Raw genomic sequence first — 16,727 nt, 5'->3', positions numbered from 1 at the left:
TAACAATTCTCTTTTTTAAAAATTCCTTTCTTATCCTGAGCTAAAATCTCCCTTCCTATAATGTCTGCTCTCTAAAACAGCTTTTCATCCTTTGGCGGAGGGGTCAGAGCGTTATGGACCCCTTTGTAAAAGTGATAAAATCTAAACTGTCTCTTCAGAAAAAGATGCTGTAATGCAATGGTTCTGTACTGGAGAGCTTTGTAAACTGCATACCTGGGTCCTCTACCTCAGATGGAAAGGATCCAAATCCCTGGGGTTAGGCTGAAGCATCTATATTTTCAAGAAGTTCCCCAGGTGATTGTGATGTGTATCAGTGGAGCTATGCAGATATATACAGCTGTGCAGATATATATTATGTATCTAATTTTTCCCACGTGATGTAGGGAGGTGTCCGTTAAGTCTCCTAAATCTTCTCTTCTCCAGACCAAACTTTCTTCATTCCTTTCACTTTTACCTCTTATGGTTTCCAGACCCCTTAACATCGTTGTTGCCCTCCTCTTAGAAAATCATTAAAACTTGATAGTGTCTCAGGTATTATCTGACCCATGTATCCTGTTTTCTAGATGCAAACTAAAATCATACTTATCTTTTGACTTAACACTGTTTTCTACAGAAAGAGAACAGCACTGTAAACCTAGAGTGTTAAGGAAAATCATCATAGAAAAGATAGGACTTGAACTGAGATTTGCAAGATGGCTAGACATCAGAGGGAAAGAGATTTAACTTGAGAGTGGTTAGAACAATTAGACTAGCCAAACCTGACTCAAGGGGGTTTAGAAGTTGTGCAGTGATGGTGGGTTTAAAAAACAAAACAAAACAAGAGTTAGATTGCTGTCTTTCTTGAATGCCAGGCACATTTTATCTTATAGGTAGTAAATAGCCATTGAAGATTTTTGAGAAGGGATGTGTTATAAAGAAGTGATTATTTCAGAGGTGAATCTGATCATTCAAGGAGACCAGATCCAAGACTGTTGGAATAATTCAGCTCTAAAGTATTGACAGGGGAGATATAAGTACACAATAGAGGAGATGTTTCGTAGAATGAAGTCACAGGATTTGATGATTGGTTTGAAATAGAAAGAGAGCCGTTATAGTCACTGCTGGAAAGAGAAGAAAATAGTGGAATCAATGGCAGATAAGGAAATAAAAATGGGGAGTTATTTCTAAAGTTAGGATGTAAAAAAAGCTGGAAACATTGGCTTTGTCTGGCAAACAATAGTAATATAGGACTGGCCCTCAGGGAAAGGGTTGTAATTCAATAAATATTTTAGAGTTGTCCTTGGGTTGTGATTCAGTAAATATTTTAGAGTTGTCCTTCTGGAGATGAAATTTGAAACTTCAAGAGTAAGTTTGTAGTTGAAGAACCAAGAGCCAAATGCTGAACCTTATGAAGGATTGCTTTGTGGGAAGAGAAAAAGCAGCAGGAAAGGAGTAGTCAAAGACATGAGGGAACAGACCTGGTCAGTGTCCTGGCAGCAGAGCTACGGGAAGAAGAGATTTTCAAAATGGGAGTCGTGGTCAGGTGTTTACCTGAGTGATCCACGGTGTACATCTTTAAAGACCACACAGAACCACAAGTCCTTGGTGGCAGCACATACTTCTTGCGTAGATTCAGCAGACATCTGTTGAACTCCTGTTCTGTCTTACTTAGACCTCAGGATGTTTTGCAGTAGTAATTGCAGTCTTTGTTTTACGGGTGAGGAAACTAAGTCAGAGTTATCTAAAGCATCTTGGCCAAAGCCACAAGCCCAGTAAACTGGGTTCCTGAGTCCATTGCAGCATAATTATTGAATCACTGAAAAATTGAACTTGATCAGTACTCTGTTTGGTAGTTTGATAAATCAGCAATCTTTAGTAGTCATTTAGATTGTGTTTACTTCCTACACAGAAGTTTGGAGAAACAAGAAAGAAGAAATGGATTTGACGTTATTGATTGAGACTAATGCAACTGGCAGTTGAGGACATGTTTCTCCCCCACCCCTTAAAAAAAAAGTAACATGTCATAGGATTATTATCAGCACAGTACAAGACCTCACTGTGATTTAATTTACTCATTTGTGAATATAGGGATATATCTGTCTCCCAGGGTTGCTGTAAGAATTAAATGAAATGATGCTGATAATATGAAAAATAACTAACATTTACGGCATACTATTACATGCCTAGCACTGCCAACAAGCACTTTACACTCATATAATCCTTCATAGCCCAATGAGGTAGATATTAGGATTCTCTGCATTTTACAGAGGAGATTAAATAACTTGCCCAGGGTCACATAGCTGGTAAATGACAGAACCAAGATTCACTCTCATTCCAGACTTGCTCCTAACCATTGCACCATACTGCTTGCTTTAATAGAAGCCGTGAACATGAAAAGCTCCCAACCTATTATGGTACATAAAAACTCCACTCCATAATTATTAATTTCCCTTTTGTGATACCAGTTCAGAATGTATTTATTAATGATATACTACTAAAGAAATGAAAAAATGGATTAGTTTTTTAATTGCTTTACATGAATTTTAAAATTTCTTTCATAGCTCTATGTCAATTGCTGCAAGCTTAGTGAGTGAAGATACAAAGACCAAGTTTTTGAACAAAATGGGCCAGTTGACAACATCAGGTGCCATGTTGGCCAATGTGTTTCAGAGAAAGAAGTAAAAGCAAGAAGCAAGCCCCCAGTAAACACTAAGATGGACCTCAAGCAGATTTGTTCCTTGTACTTGAAGTACTTGCCTTTTTTATTTCCTTGTTTTATGTTCTTGCATTATAATTTTATCCTAACCTCCAAAGATATTTGCACTGCTTTTGATTATTGCTGTATATCTGTTAATTTGGGAGTTATAACTGTGGTGATAGAAAACTGACTTGATAGTCTGTACGAGTCCTTCTTCTATGTTCTTGTCTTTCAGAATAATTTTTTTTATATATATATATATAGTGAAGAGTTTTTTTTTTAATTTTGGATGGGATATTAGCAAATATCTGTATGATACACTAAGCTATTACAATGGTACTTAAAATAATGTAAATTTGAAGTCATTGTTATAAAGTAATAAAAGTGGAGATTACTTAAGTATTTAAATTATGAAAGAATAATGCAGACTTTTTATTGTTTCTTAACTGACTAGAAAGAGCCACCAGCATTACTCTGTGCCTTTTGGACTTCAGTTTGTGTGTCTGTAGGAACTGTGTGCATTCCATTCACACAGTATTTATAATACTGTGATGAATTTGAATTACAAATCCTACAGTAAGTAGATAATAAGAAACTTTCAGCATTTCCTAGCTCTCATGCGTATTCTTTAAGTGCTATTTAAACCTCCCCGGCACTTACATGCGTGTAATGGATGCACCTGAGGAAAGACAGCGCATAAGCATGGGGAGTGGTAACCAAGGTGAATTTTGCAAACTGGCATGTAGTAGATTTAAATACTCAAAAATAAATGTAAGTAAAAAGAGCTGGTAATTGCAAAGTATTTTCCCAAATTGAAATACAGAAGAAAATGTGGTTTGAATCTGAAATTTAACACTTATTTACATGAAACATTTTATTTAAGATATTTTCTAATGATTTTAATTTCAGAAATTATCTTTTCATTTTGTGTGTTACAAAGAAGTACAGAAAAGTTAAGGACTTTTGGGGGCTGTTTTTTTCCCTCTGAACTAAAAATGACACTGGCTAAATTATTATTGGTTAGTTATCACCTTGTCCCTTAAAGTCAGTGACTATTCTTGTGTTTGATATATATTACATAGAGTCTTAAGTCAGTGTACAGTTCCACTGGAGTTTGACAAGTGTCTATAAAGTAATGCAACTTGAAGTAGAAAAGAGTGGGTACTGGACATAGAAGGGGGTGATTGGTTTAAGGGGTTAATGTGAGGCCTTTTTGAAAAATGACTATTTTGATAAAGAGAATTCTTGTTTGAGCACAGTTGATGCACATAGGTGATTCCCATGTTTGTTGCATAAGCTGGTTTAATACACTTGGATCATAGTTGGATTACATTCACTTCCTGAGAAAGTTAGCTTATCACACATTCCGGCTTATAAAATAAGTTGCCATAGACAAAGCCATTTAAAAAGTTCATTCTGAAATTATTTCTTTTACCTACAGTGAAGTAATTGTTAACCAACTAGTATTTCTGAAAACTGTTGGATTCTAGGCATTCCTGAGAAACTGAAAGTGGCTACCTTTCATGTCAAAAATGTTGATCTATTATAAATAAAATGTTTTTGCATACTTGTTTTGGTTTTGGTTTTGGCTATGTGTATTTATTTTAATTTTGAAACACTATCCTATATCCAAGCAAAAGGAAATGAGAATGCATATATGCATTAAAATGTACGAATATCTTATTTTAGGACTGTATATAAATTACCAATTTTTGTTTACTTTTACTAAAAAAAGATTTTTTGCTATAAAATTAATACATTACAGAGATGATATAAAGAAAAATGTTTAAAACTCTCATTTGCTGGGGCTGGCCCCGTGGCCGAGTGGTTAAGTTCGCGCGCTCCGCTGCAGGCAGCCCAGTGTTTCCTTGGTTCGAATCCTGGGCGCGGACATGGCACTGCTCATCAGACCACGCTGAGGCAGTGTCCCACATGCCACAACTAGAAGAACCCACAACAAAGAATACACAACTATGTACCGGGGGGCGTTGGGGAGAAAAAGGAAAAAAATAAAATCTTTAAAAAAAAAAAAAACAACTGTCATTTGCTGTGAACTACAGTAGAATAAGTATGTTTGTTACCAGGTGAATGAATATAATGTATTTTTTTGTGATAATTTTTATTAATTTGTGAATCCACTTATCTAAATGCTAATAGTTTTTTAAAAGGCAACAGCTAAAAAGATACACAATATTTTCAAGTGAATTTCCCTTGTTATACTGTTAAATATCTTGATGTCAGTAAGACTTCATATTTACTTTGACGTTGATTTTTATGGTAAAATATAGAATCTTTAAAGACAAGGCAGACACTAATCACTGAGACTGTGTTCTTCCAAAACAAGCCATAAAACTTCCATACTCACTCTTTAAACAGAAGTAAAGATTGTACAAGTGTCAGTATTCAACTTAATTAAAAGCTAAGTTTGCAAAGTAATGAAAAGCTAATTTGAAATTATTCTTGTGTTTCTAAGCAAACCAGAGATTAAAATTTTTCTGAAATCCAGAAGTGTCATAGTTACCAATTTTGCTGAATTATTGCAAGAACAATGCTTGAATGGTAGCACTATTGATCTCTGTACACAGGTGCCCTTGACCTTCATTTGTTGGCATCAGCACCCCTTTGGAAAGGTTACTTTGCTAAACATCAAGTTGACTTACAACCTGAATGAAATTGTGAGTAACTTAAGTAATTTTAATGGGATCTCAATTCAAGGTGCTATCAAATTTCTTTCTTTTACAGAAAAAATTAGTTCAAATGAACAGTCTCTCATAAAGTTTGGGGAGGTGAAATCAATATGAATTGAGTTGTCTTTTCATGACCTGAATTTTTAAAATAACCTATTTTAGATCATTATTTGAACTTTAAGAAAGTAACTTTCTCTAGCTACCACTTTGTTGATCTTTGAACTACAAGAGCTAACTCCAGTTAACATTTTGTGCTGGTTACCAATTTCTTAACTTTTGTGTAAGAAATGTATATCTAAAGAGCTTTGTAATTAGCAATTATAGTAAATTGTCCAGATTGGCCAGGTAGCAAAATTCCAACTCTGTGTTGGATGTTCATTCTCTTATAAGCAAACTGAAATAAATTTAGCCTTTCATATGAGTAGACGTGTTTGAAAGGTCTGATGTAACTTTGCAGTATGCTTGTTTTTGTTACTATTTTATTTCAGGACGTTTAAAAAATAAGAGATTAAAGACATAAGCTACTAATCAAAAATAATAAGTGGATCTGGTAGATTTCTGCATATTGGCAAAATAATTGGATTTTAAACTTTTCAGACTACTTAAGGGTGTTCTTTGGGCCTTTCATCTGTGGAATCAGCGCTCTAGTCACAGTCTCGAGAGGGGCGCGTCTTATTCGTATTTTCCCTGCAGGACTGACTACAGGAAGCATTGTTTTCATTGCCTTCTTTATGGTTTACTTTGTTTGTGTGTTTAAGAAAAATCTTGAATAAACATTCCTATTCATTACAAGGCATACCGATCAGAAAGTACACAACAGTTCATGTAAACTTAACACAATGGAGAAAACTTTATTATGTGTTTTTGACAACATATAAATAATTCCTTCAGTGTAGTGTGGTGAGGAATATAAATTATTTGTTTTCTCTAAGGAGTCTTCAATAATACCTGGAAAATTCTGTCTAGAGCATTTTAATTCCTTTTATTCCATTAAAGACTAATCTATTACCTTTTTGCAATTAGATCATTGTATGTATAGATTTCTTGAGGGACTTGAATGTAGTAACATTTATGTTGTCTATAAACTGGCATTTTGTGTTGTGTTACAGGTATTAAATTCTTTGTCAGTGATTTTTTTTAAGGTTGTCATTTGTTGACAGCAATCTGCCTTTTAAAAGTAAACAAAACTACTGTCTTACTGGAAAAGTAACCTTTTCTTGAACTGTTGGTATTTGCAACCTTAGATATTTGTAGATATGCATTTTCAAAGCTAAAAATACTATAAATATCTCTATATAAAATATACATTGCTGAATAATGTAATAATTTCTCATTGACTTTATGATTTCATAGATGCTTTACCTTCATTTCTGACAATTACTTGACAGTTCTTCGAATTTTTAGCTTTCCCTGTTCATAAGCTTTCCTGTCATGTATTAAATAATGAACCTATAGTGAATACTTTCATAATGTAAATCATTTCCTAATTTATTTTTTATGTGTATTTTATAAACATAGTCACCTTTCTAACAAATTCTTTTAACATCAAAGAGCATAGAAATAATAACACGCTCTCCGTTCCTTACAGGACTTTATGAAAATTACATAATAGTAAACATGAAAATGCTTTAGCACTTAGAAAGTATTATGAAAGTTCAAAGCGGAATTTAAATTTTTAAATCACTGAATAAAGCATAGATAACCCCCTCCCCCATACTTTTGTTTTCTAGTAAGTGAATAGGTTGCCATGCCAGGCATGATTTACCTGAAATTGTAGTAGAATGCAGAAACTACTTTCAATTGTTACTTTTACCTACTTTAACCACTCCTAGGGTTTCCAGCCTAGAAAAGACTAGTAAGTTGATTTTACTTTTTATTTACTAAAACTTGTAATTAAAAAAAAATTTTAAGACCTAAGTAAATTAGTTTGATAAGTTAATTTTCCATTACATAATTTATTTAGGTTTTGAAAAGTATTTTACCCTTTGCAACTCCACTCATGTATGTTAGTATACATTTGATTCTTATAGAAACTAGCTTATTTTGATACTTAGTTTGAACTTCCAAGCTCCTTGTAATGAAACTTTTCATACTAATGGGAGAAAACTAAGAACTGGGATTTCTTGAAAATAATTGGTTCCTGGTGTTATCTAAGAGAAAGAAACTTTTAAATTAACCATTGACCAATAAAAAAAAGTTAGAATCTAGGTTTCTTGCTGAAGCTACAAAAGTCTTCAGATCTTAGGAGGTAAAATTAAATTTGGAGACCATTTTGTTTTCTCTGTCATACTACTAAAATACTTAACATAATCATCCTCAAGAAATCATGGAGAATTGATGAAAGACTAGAAATGGATAAATGTCCTGATTTTCAAACATGAGAAGCCAGTACATTTTATAAAATATGGACTATCTAGTTCTCCATTATATAAAACCTCTTCAAGTTGGCCTTTTCTGACCACCCAATGCAAAGGAACCCCTGTAACTCCTTCAGAGCACCCTGGTTTTTCTTTTTTTTTTTTTTTTTATTGAGGAAGATTAGCCCTGAGCTAACATCTGCTGCCAATCCTCCTCTTTTTGCTGAGGAAGACTGGCCCTGAGCTAACATCCGTGCCCATCTTCCTCTATTTTATATGTGGGACATCTGCCATAGCATGGCTTGACAAGCAGTGCGTAGGTCCACACCCGGGATCTGAACTGGTGAACCCTGGGCCACCAAAGCAGAATGTGCAAAATTAACCACTGCACCACCGGGCCAGCCCCTGGTTTTTCTTTTTCATGATTACCTCAGAAGTACTCATTTTCTTGCTCCTTTTTTTTTTTTTACTGAGGAAAATTCATCCTGAGCTAACATCTGTGCCAGTCTTCCTCTATTTATATGTGAGTCACCACCACAGCATGGCTGCTGACAGATGGTGTAGGTCCACACCTGGGAACCAAACCCAGGCCACTGAAGCAGAGCACACTGAACCCAACCAGTAGGCCACAGGGCAAGCCCCTCATTTTCTTGTTCTTAATTGTTTTTCTCTCACTAGACTCAGCTCCATGAGATAATGTTGTCTATCCTTTTCAAACAGTGTCTCTCCAGTACTTGAAAAATCCCTGGTATATGATAGGTACCCAAAAAACATTGATTTAATGAATTAATGAATTGTTGAGCTTGATAAGAATTCCATGCAAGTTTGCTGGTTAGATTAAAAGGATAGTTTATGAAGATAATTAGAAGTCCTTCAAAACAGTATGAGTTTACTGAGACTACGTGCCAAACTACCCTAATGTCCTTTTCATGGAGCCATTATATGTTGATCAGGAGAATTGTGTAGTCTTGTGCATCTTGATCTCAGCAACGTATCTGACTGTGTCTCATAATGTCCTTATTTATTTCCAAGGTAGAAAATATGGACTAAATAAAAGTGCAAATAAAGAGTTGTGCCATGTGTCTATGGCCTAAAAAGCTTCACAGAGCTTGTATTCATGTCTCTGGCTCCCTGGGCAGTCCCCCTTCTCAACAAAACTCAGCAAGCTTTCCAAGCAATTTGTAAATGTGATGCAGCCATCCCTTTCTAAAGATTACAAAGTCATTCACCATTCAAAGGCTGTATTATTGATGGAGTACCTGTTTTACGCTAGGCATGAGGATGTGCTGAAGAAGACCAACGTAGAGAGCTTGCAGCCAGGCAAGGAAACAAACAGCTTGAGAGGGAAGGGCTGAGGAGGACTTACTTTAGTTATAGTGATTATCTTTATGGTTTACTTTGGAGGCCTCTCTAAGGTGACATTTTACCTGAAAACTAGGATGAATAGGCTTTAACCATGTGAAAATAGGAAAAGAAAAAAGAGCAGTATGTGCAGAAAACTTGAGAAACAGTGCCATGTTCAAGGAACTGGAAAAAAAGACCAATATGGCTGGAGCATAATGAATGAAACAGTATCCAGAGATGAACTTGGAGGGGGGTATAGCCAGATCATATAGAGCCTTGTACACTATGGTTAGAAATTACAAAGGGAAGCAGAATGACTTGATCTAATTTACATTATGGTTAGATAAACTTCTCCTTGGTAACAGTGCTTTAGAGAAGGGCATGAGTAGAGGCTGAAGGCAAAGCTAATGCAGTAATTCAAGCAAGAGATGATCACGGCTTGGACAAAAATGGAGGGAAAGGGGCAGATCTGAGATAGATTTTGGAAGAAGAATTGGCATGACAGGTTGCGTATGAAGAGTAAGGGAAAGAGAAAAACAAAATATCACTGAGATTTCTGTCTAGACTAAATGATGAGTGGTGACAATAGTGAGGAAGTGAGGTAAAGAACAAGTTTGGGGAGTTAATCTACAATTTTGTTTTAGATGTGTGAAATCTGAAATATCTGAGTGTTGCCTGTGTAAATGTCAAGTAAGAAGTTAGTTATCCAAGTCTGGATCTTAGGAGAGGTCAGGATTGAGAAATATAGATGATAGAGTCATCAATATTTAGATGAAGGCATGGAACTAAATGAGATGATCTGGGGAGAGAGTAACTTGAAGAGGATCCAACTCTGAACCCTGGGACACTCCCGTATTTTGAAATTCAGCAAAGTAAGAGGAACTACTGCAAGGATCAGGAGTGTACAAAGAGGTAGGAGGGAAACCAAGAGAGTGTAGCACCATGGAAGCAAATAGAAGAGCATTCCAAGGAGGGTCAGTTACTACTCAGTCAGGATGAGGATGGAACTGAAACTCATTGGAAGATTAAGTTCATTAATGACTTCAATAGTAGTTTCAGTGGATTGGTAGAAATAGAAACCTGATTGGCGCCGGTTAAAGAGAGACAATGACTAGAAATGACAAGTCTTTCAAGAAATTTTGCCATGACGGGGAGCAGAAGTGCTGGTAGCTAGAAAGCAACATGAGGCCAAAGGACCGTTTTGTTTTATAATGGGAGAAATTAGATCATGTTCATATGCTGCTGATAATACACCAGGAAAGTGAGAGAAGGTGATGATGCAGGAGCGTTAACAGGCAATAACTGTGAGAGTGAAATCACTGAGAAGAGAAGACTGAGATTCAGAGCACAAATGCAGAGACTGGCCTCCGTTGTAATAGGAGAGAAAGCAGAGAACAGACAAACTTGGAGGTGATTTGGTCGATTCAGTGGTGGGAAGATTTGGGGGTTTCCATTTAATTCCTTCTGTTTTTTCAGTGAAGTATGAAGCAAAGACATTAGCTTGGCTGGCATGTGAGAAGTATTGGAGGTTTGAGGAGAAAGAAGGTAGGAATGGTTGTCTTCAAGAGTGGCAGAGTGAATTATTGAGGGAATGGTAGAATTGCCAAGCAATTTTGAAAGCCCATTTGAGAACGGTAATTATGAATTTAAAGAGAGCCAGTTAACACAATTGTATTTTTTTTTCTCCAGATGGGGTCATTCAGGCGCACATGTGAAGTATACACAGAATAAAGTATAACCAGGTCTGGGTTTTTCCAGATGCATAAAAGGAGGAGAAAAGACAAGGATATTAAAGCTGCTTGCAAAGAAATGATTATAGTGATGGACCATAGACTCTAAACTGGAGAAAGGGAAAAAATGAGATATCAGAGTAAGGGAGGAAATAAACAGTCTGAGAGATGGGTCTCAATAAAGTCAAAAGTAGGTTTTAGTGAGAATATTCAAAGTAAGTGAACCGGAAAGATACTTCCTTTGGGAGTAGAAATGAAAAGCAAATAAGATACATGTTCTATCTCCAGGCTGTAAGGTACAGAGGTTTGTGGGAACGAAAATGAAAAGCTCCACTTAAAAGCATAGCAGGAAAAAAAAAAAAACAAGCATAGCAGGGAAGATGATGTCTTAGGAGTAGCCAGGATTCAATTAGTATAAGATGAAGAAGAGGGCTTTCAGAGAAGTTTGAGGGTGTAGATGAGACATCTGAAAACAGACCATGAGTTCCCATGGGCCCAGTCAGTGGTGGGGAAGGGTTGGAGAGAGTATTAAGAGTATTGTTACTTTAAGGAACATTCAGGGTAGCTCAGAGGTAAGAGCTCAGGTTGGAAAAACCTTGGGTTTCTGGTGAGTGAGATAAGCAGGTTTGTGATGATGGCATTAGACTGATAATCTCTGAGAAGGTGGGTAGTTCCTCTAAACTAAAAGGATAGGGTCCATTGGGCACCTGTTTTCTCTGCAAATCAAAGTGTTCCTGATCTTAGTGGGAAAGCTTCAAGTTTCTCACCAGTAAGTATGATGTTAGCTGTAGAGTTTTTGTAGATATTCTTTACAAAGTTGAGGCTGTTCCTCAGAGTTTTAATCATGAATGGGTGTTGGATTTTGTCAAATGCTTTTTCTCCATCTGTTGATATGATTGTGTTTTTCTTCTTTAGCCTGTTAATGGGATGGATTACGTTAATTGATTTTCAGTTGAAAAATTGAAACTAGCCCCACAGACCTAGAATGAATCCCAGTTGGTTGTGGTGTATAATTCTTTTTATACATTGTTGGATTCCATTTGCTAATAGTTTGTTGAGGATTTTTGCATCTATGTTCATGAGAGATATTGGTCTGTATTTTTCTTGTGATGTCTTTGTCTGGTTTTGGTATTAGGGTAACACTGGCCCCATAGAATGAGGAAGTATTCCCTCTCTTTCTGTATTCTGAAACATTGTGGAGAATTGGTATGATATCTTCCTTAAATGTTTGGTAAGAATTCACCAGTGAACCCATCTGGGCCTAGTGCTTTCTGTTTTGGAAGGTTATTAAGTATTGATTCAATTGCTTTAATAGATCTAGGCCTATTCAGATTGTCTATATCTTCTGTAAGTTTTGACAGATTGTGTCTTTCACGGGATTGGTCCGTTTCATCTAGGTTATCAAATTTGGCATAGAGATGTCCATGAGATCTGTAGAGATGTCTCCTCTTTCATTTCTGATATTAGTAATTTGTGTTTCTCTCTTTCTTAGTTAGCCTGGCTAGAGGCTTATTGGTTCTATTGATTTTTTTCAAAGAACCATCTTTTGGTTTTGATTGTTATCTCTATTGGTTTCCTGTTTTCAATGTCATTGATTTCTGCTCTAATCTTATTGTTTCTTTTTTCCTGCTTACTTTGGATTTAATTTGCTTTTTCTAATATCCTAAGATGGAAGATTAGATGACTGATTTTAGATCTTTCTTCTTTTCTAATACATGTGTTCAGTGCTATAAATTGCCCACTAAGTACTGCTTATGCTGCATCCCACAAATTTTGATGAGTTGTGTTTTCATTTTCATTAGTTCAAAGTATTTTTTAATTTCTCTTGAGATTTCTTCTTTGGCCCATGTATTATTTAGAAGTTATTTAATCTCCATGTATTTTGGGATTTTCCAGTTACCTTTCTATTATTGATTTCTAGTTTAATTCCATTGTGGTCTGAGAACAGACATTGTCTTGGGGCTGGCCCCATGGCTGAGTGGTTAAGTTCGCATGCTCCGCTGCAGGCGGCCCAGTGTTTTGTTGGTTTGAATCCTGGGCGCAGACATGGCACCGCTCATCAAACCACGCTGAGGCAGCGTCCCACATGCCACAACTAGAAGGACCCACAACGAAGAATATACAACTATGTACCTGGGGGCTTTGGGGAGAAAAAGGAAAAAAAATTAAAAATCTAAAAAAAAAAAAAGAACAGACATTGTCTAACTTCTATTCTTTTAAATTTTCTAAGATGTGTTTCATGGCCCAGAATGTGGTCTATCTTGGTAAGTGTTCTCTGTGAGTTTGAGAAGAATGTGATTTCTGCTGCTGTTGGATGAAGTAGCCTACAGATATCAATTATATCCAGTTAATTGATGGTGGTGTTGAGTTCAACTGTGTCCTTACTGATTTTATGCCTGCTGGATTGTCCATTTTGAGAGAGAGGTGTTGAAGTCTCCAACTATAATAGTGGATTCATCTATTTCTCCTTGCATTTCTATCAGTTTTTGCCTTGTATATATTGATGCTCTATTGTTAGGCATATACACGTTAAGGATTGTTATGTCTCCTTGGGGAATTGACTCCTTTATCATTATGTACTGCTCCTCCTTATCCCTAATAACTTTCATTTGTCTGAAGTCTGTTCTGTCTGAAATTAATATAACTACTCTTGCTTTCTTTTGATTAGTGTTAGCATGATAGATCTTTCTCCATCTATTTACTTTTAATCTATATGTGTCTTTATGTTTAAAGTGAGTTTTCTGTAGATACCATATAGTTGGGTCTTGTTTTTTGATACACTCTGACAATTTCTTTTAATTAGTACATTTGTACCATTGATGTTCAAAGTGATTAATGCTATACTTGGATTAATAACTACCATATTTGTTACTGTTTTCTATTTGTTGCCCTTGTTCTTTGTTCATACTTGTGTTTTCTTTTTCTTCTTTTTGTGGCTTTGAGCATTTTATATGATTCCATTTCTTTCCTCTCTTTACTAAGAGGAAATTGCTATCAATTTTACTTCTTTTTTAATTTTTTTTAGTGGTTGCCCTAGAATTTCCAGTATACATTTACAGCTAATCCAAGTCCACTTTCAAATAGGACTAGAATGCTTTTAGTGTAAGTACCATATAACAGAATAATCCTACTTCCTCCCATCCCTTGTATCATTGCTGTCATTCATTTCACTTAGATATAAGTATATGTAAGCATATATACGTGATATATACATAAGTATACATAATCAAATACATTTGTGATTGTTTTGAAAAAACTTGTCTGTTAGATTAAGTGTAAGAAAAAATAAAAGTTTTTATTTTACCTTCACTTATTCTTTCTTCAGTGCCCTTCCTTTCTTTATGTAAATCTGAGTTTCTGACCTATATTATTTTCCTTCTCTCTAAATAATTTCTTTGAACATTTCTTACAAGGCAGGCCTACTGGCAACAATACCTTCACTTTTTGTTTGCCTGAGAAAGTCTATTTCTCCTTTACTTTTGGAGGGTAATCTCACAAGTTACAGAATTCTAGGTTGATGAGTTATTTTTCTTAACACTTTAAATATGTCTCTCTGGGGGGCTGGCCCTGTGGCCGAGTGGTTAAGTTCGCGCGCTCTGCTGCAGGCGGCCCAGTGTTTCGTTGGTTTGAATCCTGGGCGCGGACATGGCACTGCTCATCAAACCACACTGAGGCAGCGTCCCACATGCCACAACTAGAAGGACCCACAATGAAGAACATACAACTATGTACTGGGGGGCTTTGGGGAGAAAAAGGAAAAAAATTTTAAAAAATCTTTAAAAAAATAAATAAATAAATATGTCTCTCCATTCTCTTGTTGCTTGTTTCCTTCGGAGAAGTCAGATATAATTCTTACTTTACTCTTCTATAGGTAAGGTGTTTTTCTCCTATGGCTTCATTCAGGATATTTCTTTATCCTTGATTTTCTATAGTTTGGAAATGATAAGGCTATGTGTAGTTTTTCTGGCATTTATCCTGACTGGTATTCTTTGACTTCTTGGATCCATGGTTCGGTGTCTGGTATTAATTTGGGGAAATCCTAGTCATTATTGTTTCAAGTATCTCTCCTATTCCTCTGTCTCTTTCTTCTCCTTCTGATATTCCCATTATGCATGTTATACCTTTTGTAGTTGTCTCACAGTTTGGGATATTCTGTTCTTTTTTTTTTTCCTCAGTCTTTATCTGTTTGCTTTTCAGTTTTGGAAGTTTCTATTGAGATATCCTCAAGTTCAAAGATTCTTTCCTCAGCCATGGCCAGTCTAATAAGCCCCTCAAAGGCATTCTTCATTTCTGTACAATGTTTTTTATCTCTAGCATTTCTCTTTGATTCTTTCTTGGGATTTCCATCTCTCTGCTTACATTGTCCATCTGTGCTTGCATGCTGTCTACTTTATCCAATAGAGCCCTTAGCATATTAATCATAGTTGTTTTTAAATTCTCCATCTGACTATTTCAACATCCCTGCCATGTCTGGTGCTGGTGCTTGCTCTGTCTCTTCAAACTGTGTTTTTTGCTTTTTTGTATGGTTAGTAATTTTTTCTTGATAGCCAGATATGATGTACTGGGTAAAAGGAACTGTTGTAAATAGACCTTTAGTAGAGTGGTGGTGAGGTGTGGGAGCAAGGGAAGCATTCTATAGTCCTGTGATTAGGTCTCAGTCTTGTATGAAGATGTGTCTCTGGACTGTTACTTGACAAGCGTTTTCAAATGTTTTTTCTCCCCTTTAAGTAGTACAGGTTGGCAGGAGTGAGCTGGAGTTCGGTATTTCCGTTCACTGGAAATTAAGTTAGTTAAGCTCTGAAAATACCCCAGCAGGTTAGGTGTCAGTAACTAGTTTACCCTGAGTGCAAGCCTTGTTAACAACACAGTGCTCTAGTGTATTTCAAAATGGTTCCTTTTCCCCTCCCCCTGCTGGAAGCACAGGAGATTTTTCTCTGATATTTACTGGGAGAACATAGTCAAGCTGCAAGTAAAGCTCACAAAAGTATAGGGGCCACTCTGACTGGGTCCCCTTGGAGTTTTTAACTCTCAGACTTGTCCACACTGAGCCTCCAGCAATTCATCAGTTACAGTGCTGGTTTTCCTACCCCAACACTGGTTCCCACGGAGGTTTCAGCTCGTAGTTTCTTCTCTGGTAACTCGTGATTCTCTGTATTTGCCTGTTGGTCTGTCCAATTTGGGGGCAGCAGTGTGCCCTCTGACCTCACTTCTCTTATGGTCTTAAGAAGATTTGTTGATTTTTTCAGTTCCTTCAGCTTTTTACTTGTTGTTAGGATGGAGTGGTGAGTTCCAAGCTCCCTACATGTGGAAATGGAAACAGGAAGCAGCACAGATTTTTTTTTTTTTAATGCACAACACAGAAAAGAGGGTAAAAGGCATATGAGGCAGAAGAGGAGAAGAGAGAGAGTGGACAGAAGCATTATTTGAACAGAGAATGGCCATGAATTTTCTCAGACTTACAAAAACATCAAGAAGGGCAACAAATCACAAACAGGATAGATTCAAAGAACACTAAGCCTACATGTGTTATAGTAAACCTATTGAGAACCAAAAACAAAGAGAAAATCTTAAAATCAGCAACTGTAAGACCGATAGTTAACTTATCAGTAGAAAACAAAGGAATGATATCTTTAAAATGCTGAAAGAAAATAACTGCCACCCTCGAATTCTCTATTCACCAAAAATAGCTTTGAAAATAAAGGCGAATTAAGATATTTTTAGACTCCTCCCTCCCAAAAAAACAAACAGAATTTTTACCAGCTGACCTACACCAAATAAAAAACCAGAAGAAATTATTCAAGCAAAAGGAAAATGATCCTAGATGGCATCTTAGAGATGCAAAAAAAGAATAAGGAGCAATAGAAAGCATAAATACGTGGGTAAACTAAAAGTGTCTTGTAAGATTTAAAATACACAAACCCAACAAAAATAG

At 36.1% G+C, this 16,727-nt stretch overlaps 1 protein-coding gene across 15 annotated transcripts in view; it reads left to right on the top strand.

Moving 5' to 3' along the window:
- The window catches only part of RELCH (RAB11 binding and LisH domain, coiled-coil and HEAT repeat containing), a 121,474-nt gene extending 117,228 nt beyond the window's left edge, over positions 1 to 4,246 (top strand). For all 15 annotated transcript variants that reach the window (XR_011504379.1, XR_011504378.1, XM_070512914.1 and 12 more), the window contains one exon: positions 2,541 to 4,246. Coding sequence is in view for 13 of the 15 variants with exons in the window: in XM_070512914.1 (XP_070369015.1) it covers positions 2,541 to 2,661 (121 nt within the window). In the remaining 2 variants the exon portion in view is untranslated. The remainder of the gene's footprint in view (positions 1 to 2,540) is intronic.
- The last annotated feature ends 12,481 nt before the right edge of the window (positions 4,247 to 16,727 follow it).

Source organism: Equus asinus, chromosome 7, assembly GCF_041296235.1.
Source record: "Equus asinus isolate D_3611 breed Donkey chromosome 7, EquAss-T2T_v2, whole genome shotgun sequence".
Classification (NCBI taxonomy): Eukaryota; Metazoa; Chordata; class Mammalia; order Perissodactyla; family Equidae; genus Equus; species Equus asinus.
This window is presented reverse-complemented; position numbering and strand designations above follow the sequence as displayed.